Source organism: Nothoprocta perdicaria, unplaced genomic scaffold (assembly GCF_003342845.1).
Source record: "Nothoprocta perdicaria isolate Ctin4 unplaced genomic scaffold, notPer1 scaffold_11, whole genome shotgun sequence".
NCBI classification, from domain to species: Eukaryota; Metazoa; Chordata; class Aves; order Tinamiformes; family Tinamidae; genus Nothoprocta; species Nothoprocta perdicaria.
Window position 1 is genome coordinate 7,502,926 of NW_020454205.1, and position 8,894 is coordinate 7,511,819.

Here is an 8,894-nt window from a genome sequence, read left to right on the forward strand (position 1 = left end):
TTTTTTTTTTTTTTTTCTTTTTTTTTCTTTTTCCTTCTTTTCATTTTCAGGAGGGTTTTCGCTGCTCCAAGCCGCTCTGTCCGACGGCGGATGCCACGGGCTCCCACGGACGGGGAGGTTCCCCACGGCGCTGCGCGATGGACGGGCTGGAGGGAACGGCCGGGACCGGGGCGGCCACGCGCGGGCCGGGGGCGACACCGGAGGTGGGGGGGGGGGGTCCCGCACACGCGTGGCCGCCCCGTCCAGCCGCGGAATAGGGGAAGGGGCGTGGCGAGGGGCGTGGTCTCCGCGCATCGCCCCGCCCCTCCGCCCAATGGGCGGCGGCGGCGGCGGCCACGTGGGGCGGGCCGCGCTCCGAGCCGGGCAAAATGTGAATGGGCGCGGGGGAGCGCGCGGGCAGAGCGCGGCGGCGCGCGGGCTCCGCGGGGGCGCACGGGCAGCGGCACCGGCACCGGCACCGGCACCGGCAGCGGCACCGGCACCGCGGGGCGAGCGGGCCCCGATGTGCGCGCGGCGGCCCCGGGCCGCGGCCCCGCTCCGCCCCGGCTCGGCCCCACGCGCGCCCGCTGCGCCGCGCTGAGGACGAGGAGGAGGAGGAAGAAGAGGAGGGAAGTGGTCGCTGTCGCTGTCGCCGCCGCCGCTCCGCCGGCCCGGCATGAGCGCGGCTTTCCAGCCCTCGCTGATGATGATGCAGCGCCCGCTGGGAAGCAGCACGGCCTTCAGCATCGACTCGCTCATCGGCAGCCCCCCGCCGCCCGCCCCGGGCCACTTCGTCTACACCGGCTACCCCATGTTCATGCCCTACCGGCCCGTGGTGCTGCCGCCGCCGCCGCCGCCGCCGCCCGCGCTGCCGCAGGGCGCGCTCCAGCCCGCGCTGCCTCCCGCGCACCCGCATCACCACCAGCTGCCCAGCCTGCCCAGCGGCTTCTGCTCCAGCCTGGCGCAGGGCATGGCCCTCACCTCCACCCTCATGGCCACGCTGCCCGGCACCTTCCCGGCCTCTCCCCAGCAGCACCAGGAGGCCGCCAGGAAGTTCGCGCCCGCGGGTAACTTCGACAAGGCCGACGGGCTGCCCCCGGACGGCGGCGGCGACGACGGCAAAGGCTTCCTGGGCAAGGAGGGCGCCCTGCTGCCCTTCCCCGCCGCCGACGCCGTCCAGGCCTCCCTGGGTGAGTGAGCGCCGCGACGCTGCGCGGGCCCCACCGCGGCCCTCCCGTTGCGCTGCCCCGACGGCGCGGCGGGGCCGGGGGAGCCGGGGCTGCCCCGCTGAGCGCGCCCGGGCCAGGGACACGCTCGCCTCGGCGGGGGAGGGGGACACGACCCGCAGCGCGGGGTGGGCAAGCGGCGCCTCGGCTCGAGGGGAGGGCAGCTGCGACGCTCTGCTGCTTAGCCCGGGAGCAAATGGGCCCAAATCGCGCAAATCGGGGGGAAAAAACGAATGGCAGCAGCAGCACAACAGGAGCAGACCCAGGGTGTCAGCTGCGCGGGCCGGGCTGCGGGGCGGCTGCTGCGAAGTAGTCACAAAACGGTACAGAAACGGTAACGAATCGCCTCTGCTTGCCTTCCAGCCGGGGCTCTCCGCGCGCAGAGCAAGGACGATGCCAAGGCGGAAGAGGATGCGAAAGGCAAGGAGGAAAGTTTCTCCATGGACAGCGATCTCGACTACAGCTCCGACGACAACGTCCCCGGGCAGGCGGCCCACAAGGAAGAGGACTCTGGCACGGCCCTGGAGGAGAACCCCCAGCACCCCCCCGGCTCCAGCAGCACCACCTCCACGGGCAAGAACCGGCGGCGGCGGACGGCCTTCACCAGCGAGCAGCTGCTGGAGCTGGAGAAGGAGTTTCACTGCAAAAAGTACCTGTCCCTGACGGAGCGGTCGCAGATCGCGCACGCCCTCAAACTCAGCGAAGTGCAGGTCAAAATCTGGTTCCAGAACCGGCGGGCCAAGTGGAAACGGGTCAAGGCGGGCAACGCCAACTCCAAGACGGGGGAGCCGTCCCGCAACCCCAAGATCGTGGTGCCCATCCCCGTGCACGTCAGCAGGTTCGCCATCAGAAGTCAGCACCAGCAGCTGGAGCAAGCCAGACCCTGAGCATCCCCCCCTGCTACCGCCCGCGGAGCTGCGAGGTTTGGTGCAAAAGTTTCCAGATGGGGAGGGTTCAACCTGCCTGCGCCCTCCCCAAAATAACAAGAACAAGAGAAGCAAACAATCCATCAACAATAAAACATCCCCATGCGCACACCGAAAATCCCAGCGAACTTTAAAGGGAAACTTTCCCCCTACAGAGAACCTGAAGGGAAGCGGCTTAAAACTGTGTTTTGCTTTGGAGCTGGGATACCGAACCCTGGAAGAGACACGCAGATATTTATTATTATTAAACCGCCCTACTTTGTACATACCGGTGCTTCCTCGTCTGCGACACCTTGGCTGCTGGGGGACCGAGGAAGCGGCCGAGCGGCAGCGCCGGATCCCGCAGCAAAACCTGCCTGCTCCCCCCGCCGCCGGCAGCGCCGTCGCCCCCGAACCCCGCAGCGCCCGTTTAGCCGTCCTGGGGGTTTGGTTCTTATCAGGGCGAAAGGTAAAGACAGAGAACGAACAAAACGAAACTAAGGGTTTAGTTTCTTGCCTTGGTTGTTATTTTATTTTATTTTGGATGGCCGAGTGGCAGGCACTGGGTGACATTTTTTTTAATATATTTTTTGCCTGGCTTTCTGTCGATTTGGTTTGCCTATTCTATCAAGCCATGTTTAAACAGAGAGGGGGAAAAAAAAGCACGATCTTCTCTATTGTGTTTAATTTATTTCTATGTAGCTTATTTCCTTATAAGTTATGAAATTTAAAAGCAAACTCCGTCTTGTGAATAAAAACCGACAAAGAAAGAAAAAGACAAACAAACAAAACAACCCGCCCGCCCGCCCTCTCGGGTGCCGCTTCTGTGCGGGATTTGCCGTCGCTCGGGGGGATTTTCCCGTTCCCCTCCCGCCCGCACGGCCGAAGCGAAGCGCGGTGGCGGCGCCGGGGCCGCGCTCCCTCTTTGGCACCGCCAGATTTATGGTCGGGGGCGGAGAAGGGGGGGACGGGACGCATGGGTTAAAAAAAAAAAAAAAAAAAAGGAAAGAAAGTTTCTCCTTTTTTGGGGGGAAAAAAATTAAAGGAGAGCGGAGGAGCAAGGGGGTTGCAGCCGCCGCAAACGGATTTTGGGCGAAGAAAGGCGGCCCCGAAGCGCCGGGCCGGGGGGCGGCCGGCCCCGAGCTGGGGGTCGCTTGGGAGGCACCACCGCCTTGCGCCCTCCTCCCCAAAGGGACCCGCCGCTTCCCGCCGCCCGCGGGGCTGGATCCGGCTCCGCTCCCGCCGTCCCGGCAGCGCGGCCGGGGCAGGGGCGCCACGGGGCAGCGAGGGCCAAATGCGGCCGGAGGGGCTGTGGGCGCGTGTCCCTTTTCCCTGCCTTTAACTCCCATTTTCCCCCTCTTTGGGAGCAAAGCAGTCCGCACCGCGGTCGCGGGAGCTGCCGGCGCCTCGCGTGGGGGGCAGTTTGCGGCCAGGCAGGGATGAAAACCCGTCAATTTGCCCGTCCGAGGCGGAGGGGCAGAAACCTCTAATAAAATTAAGAAGCGAGCACGGAGAGGAAAGCGACGAGCTGAAGGTGCTGCAAGGAGCCACCAGCTCCGGAGGCACCGACTCGGACACCAAGGCTGCGCGGCGCTCGCTGCCAATATTGACAGAATTTATATCCGCTGCACTTCATCATTATTTCTGTCTGCTATTTATTTTTTATTTCATTATTTTTTAACGCCGGGGTTGAATAGCGTTGGACGGGGCTGGGAGCGGCGGGGGTGCCCGTCGTTCCCCCCTCCAGACCGTCCCCCAACAAAACCAGGCGCCCCATCAAGCGGCCAGCGCGGCCCTCGCTCCCCCCCTTTTCCAGCTCTATTATTTTTAACGACCGAAAAGCGCCCGGGACGGCTCTAAATAAAAAGAGCGATCTGGGGAAGGCTCTGCCCAAAACAGCATTCGCGAGCGGGAGGGCAATTTCGGCATTTTAAACAACGTTTTGCCTTCTTTAAATTATCATTTATTTTTGCGACCGCCCCGGTTTGGAAGGTTTTAAATTATTTAATGCTTTTCTGGATTTTTTTTTCTGAGGGGGAGAAGGGGGAGCCGCTGGCAAAGCGCAGCCCCGGGGGCTGCATTTTCGTGGGGAGCAGCTGCCTCTTCCCCCGCCTCTCCCAGCGCCGTTTTAAAGGAAAAGAAAGGGGAAACCCCCCTCCATGTGCCCCGGGCGCCGCGGAGCGATTTCCCCCCCGCGCCGGGGCCCGTGTCCCCCCCGTGTCCCGTGTCCCCCTCCAGGGGAGCGGGGCTGCAGGGGGAGCCCCGGGCCGGGCCGCGGGAGAAGGAGATAAACAAGCGAGGGGGTTGATAGCTGTCATCATCACCATCATCATGGCTTTCATTTGGCTGCCTAATGAGTCAGATCAGAGGCAGAGAGAAAAATTGTCAATCGCCCCGGCTCTAATGAATTTTTTTGCAAATTGTAATCAAGCCAGGCCGTCTCAGCTCGCTGATTAATGAGACCCAGGAGGCCCGGCCAGCACCTCCGCTTTTTATTCCATCCCGTCCTCCCCGCACTAAATTAACAGCAACTTGTCTGAGCTTCAAATTAACTCCCAATGATTAATTCTGATGGGGGGGTCTGAAGAATAGCTCGGCCTAATAGGCACTGGCCTCTGATGCTGTTGGAAATTAATACACTTCCCCTTTGGCTGCCGGCTTTAATCCAAGGTTGGGTTTTGACATCACTATATTTGTTGTTACAATAAATTCCTCTTGCATCTGCGCATCAAACACCGGCAGCGCTCGGGGTGAGAGCAGCAGCCTGCTCCGCACCAGCCCAAAGGTGTGTGGGGGGGGGACTCCCCACTGTCCCCTCTGGAAAAAAAAAAAAAAAAAAAAAAGAAAAAAATATATTTTTTAGCCTCTTTGCTAGTCCGTCTGTCCAGGTGTGCAGCCCACGCCAGGGTTCTTCCCGTCGCCTTTAAATGAGACATCACTGCTTTTAAATCCCCCCTCGCCTTGGGCACCCCGGGGAGGAGCAGGGCGGGCAGCCTGGGCCTGGCTGCCGAGACCTCGCAAACTCAGTGCACGCCAGACGCCAGCACCACGCGACCCGGCCGGGCCAGCGGGGACCAAGCCCCCTTGCTCGGCCAGGGCAGCGCTGCCTCCCATCTTGCTTCTTGTTTGCACTGGCTTAATTGCTTTAATTATTGCGGCTGTGATTGGCAAGCGGCCGCGGGGGCCTCTTAGCTGCCCCCGGCCCTGGGGATGCTGCAGGGCCCCTTTGTGCCTGGCCAGGGAGGGGGGACCAGGCCCCACTGCCCCCCTCCAGCTCTAAACTCCTCCTGAGCATCTCCCGCTTCCCAGGAGGCCTCTGCATCCCTGCCAGCGTCACTGTCTCCATGGGCGCCTCTTCCCTACGGGAGGCAGCAGGATGGGCTCATGTCCAGCCCTGGCCCCATCTCCCTTCCAGGACCCCACAATGGACACCCTGGAGCCTGGAGGGCGGCGAGCAGCCACAGCCAGCACCCGCAAACACGGGAGAGATGCTGTGCACACCGGAACAATCTGTAGGAACTCGAAATTAAACTACATACAGAAACCCTAACAACTATAAAAAATGGTTAACCCAGCCCCCAAGCCCTGGCATGCTCCCAAGCCGGGTGCTGCCCCTAAATCCCGGGACCCATCCTGCCCCCCCAGTGCCACTGGCTTGCTCTTTTCCCCCCTCTCCCGCTACGCCCGGCCCCTAGAGCTCCTTAATCTATTTATTTCGAGCCACTTCATCCTCCGGGGCGCTTTTGTGCTAGCCCCGGCCTCCAGCTTTGTGGCAGCACCGCAGAGGGGTTTAAAAGCCCCTTTCGCCTATAGTCGGAGGTCTCCGCGGCTGCCTGCATGACAATGCCTGAAACAGGATTACACTGACCTGATCCTATTAAACGCGCCCATCGCGCCGGGCCGCCCTCCCTCCGGCCCCACGGACTCCCTCGCCCCCCTGCCCCGCGCGCCCCCGGCCCTCACACCCGTATGGGAGAGCCCGGAGCTCTTGCCTTTTCCCTGGACCGTGCCTTTCCCTTGCCTTTTCCCGGGGCCAGCTGCGCCAAAATGCCCCTTGGGCACCCAAAAACCCACCCGAGGAGGGGGCTGGCAGGGAGGTGGGTGTAGAGATTTACACATACACTGTTTTTGCCCAAGCTGACATCTGACAGTCTCTAAGAAGTCCCATTTGGGGTGATCAAAATTATGTGTTGTCCACGCGGACCTTTGCTTTCGTATTATCGTTCTGCTCGTGGTCCTTGCAGAAAACAACAATAAAAATGCATCTGATTTGGTCAGCAACAAGCAAAATGCATGTTTTTCCAAAAATACATCCAAGACAGAGCCCTAACACACGGAGAAGCAGATGAGGTGCCTAAAACACCGGGCAGCCCCAAGGAGCTCAGGTTGAAGGGTTGCCCAACACAACCTTGACACTGTTCCCTGGACACACATCAACCGAGACTCCCAAAAGCCGCCAGGACAGCAACAACTCCTCATTTCCAAATGGTCTCTTCATCACCAAGAAGCCACTTGGACTTTTCCGAACATCCTTACATCTGTAGTCTAAGTGTATCCATCAAAACCATTGCCTTCCAAATTAGGCTAATGGTCATTTTTAAGATACACATCTGTATTTTCTTCTGCAGACGCACTGCTCCTAAGCTCACGCCTGCTATTTCCCCCCCTCCCCAATTATTTCCATATTTCAACATTTCCAAAGCGGCAATAAGTTTCCACGGAGGAAGGGTAATAGGAAACCTCTTTGAGAGAAATTGTTAATTTGGGATCTATAAAGGACTTTTCTTAATGAATAATAGTTGAGCTCGATCTGTCTTCCTGCCTTCTTCCGCAGAGCAACATTTGTAAAGTCAGGTGATCCCAATTACTCCCGCTAACAGACTGCAGGAAATCACGTGGAGACCGGGGCATCCCAGCCCTGGGAATGCCCGTGCGGCACCTCGAGCCCCTGGGAAGCAGCCGGGGCCCGGCTTCCCAGCGCTGGGGTAGAGAAATGCCTTGATTATTGCCCCCAAGTGCCTTCGTAGGGAGAAAATCCTGCTCCTGGAGGGCTCTTCAATCAACAGGAGAAAGGCAGAGAGAGAAGCAATGGTGGCAGCCTGAGCTGCATAGAATCAAATAAGAAATTATTTTTTTCCTCTTTTTTTTGCATCTTTTTGGTAAAATATCAAAGGCTATTAAAGATCAGAGGTGGCTAGTGAGGAAACGGAGTTTCTCCAGCCTGGGTGCCTGGTGGGCACAGACACCTGGGCCAAGGGCAGGGTGCACCAGAGCCAGGGCTATCCTGGCTGCCGTGGTGTCGCCTTGCTCTCCCTTTCCTCCCTGCAATGGGGGATATGGGTTGGGAGATGCTGCTGGCTTGGTGGTATCCCAAATGTACCGCCCCATACCTTAGTGGCCTAAAGACCCCGAAGACTCCTGGAGGGACAGGAGCTGAGGCAAGAGGGCTCCAGGAGAAGGGACCACTACTCACCCTGGTTAAACTGCTGTTGTGCCTCAATGGCTCATGAACACGGCGGAGGAAGGGCAGCTCTGCTCCTGTGGCAGTGTTATTTCACCTTATCTCCATGAGAGAGACTCCCTGCATCAGCCCACAGATGCTCCATCAAAATCAGAGAACTCAAGAAATGATCTTCCTGTTAACTCACATGGCGGAGAAAAATCCAACAAATCCCTTGTTTTTAAGAGCAAAAATAATAAACAAACAAACAAATACATCTTTCTCATATTGCCTTCACGTTGCCTTTCAGCCCAGGAGTGGGCTGAAAAAGCATGAATAGACCCAGTGCTGCAGGAGGCCGTCAACAGTCTCCTCCAAAAGTGGCCATCACCTAACGGGGACACCATCCATGGCCATGCTGCTGGGGACTATTGGGCCCACGGCGGAGCTCTGGCCAAGGGCAGCACCTGCCCCATGGCCACCCAAGCTGCAAACCTTGATGGTCACAGGACGCTGGGTTGATTTCTGTGCACGTTCAGACTCACCTAACTCCAGTGCTCAGCTCTGCCAGGACTGACAGGCCAGGCCAATTAGTGGCAGCCCCTTGGTCAATAAATAATTTGGAGCCATCTCCAGCCCTGCTTAGCTTGCTGATTAAGCCCTGTTGTGGGGAAAGCCGCAGCCCATGAGGCTGTCGCTAACAGTTGGGAGCAGCTCCCCAGCCACTTTCTCCCACCGCTTTACGTCTTCTCCTCAACTTGGCAAGGGCAACGCATCTCCCAGGCTTAAAAGCAAAGAGCTACGGTGAGTACGGGTCTGAGCTGGAGCTGGGTCAGGGCAGTATGCAAATAAATATGTGCTAATTGCTGGCAGCAAGGCTGCGTGTCAAGTGCGGCTGTTGTGACCACGTTTATTGGGCAATTAAGGGCTTTACTGGATGTTAGGCGAGATGAATTGCTGCCGGCTGGGTTTCCCAGCCCCGTCCCTGAGAAAGGAGCTTGCGGTTCTCCTGCTGCATCTCACTGGAGGGAAACATGTTTCCCTAGCATGCTCCTTGTAACTTGTGCTGGTTTATGCTCTCCAAAGTCATAGCCCCACCATCATTTTTGATGGGAATTGCAATGCTATAGGAAGGCGCCACTGGAAAAAACAAAACAAACTATATATATACATATATAAATATATATGTTATACAGTTTATATATATATGTGTGTGTGTGTGTGTGTGTGTATAACTTATCCTTGCAAGAGTCACCTACCTGAGTCCAAACACAGAAATAAGGAGAGGCAAAGAAAGGGGCAAAGAGATGCTGGTTTTGGAAGATCTTTATGTTGACCGTGGTG

At 58.4% G+C, this 8,894-nt stretch overlaps 1 protein-coding gene across 1 annotated transcript; it reads left to right on the plus strand.

Annotated features, from left to right (window-relative positions):
* Window positions 1–655: 655 nt before the first annotated feature.
* On the plus strand, window positions 656–2,092 carry GBX2 (gastrulation brain homeobox 2). The gene is made up of 2 exons (XM_026049371.1): window positions 656–1,169; window positions 1,569–2,092. The coding sequence occupies exons 1-2, from the start codon at window positions 656–658 to the stop codon at window positions 2,090–2,092; spliced, it is 1,038 nt and encodes a 345-aa protein (XP_025905156.1).
* Window positions 2,093–8,894: the final 6,802 nt, after the last annotated feature.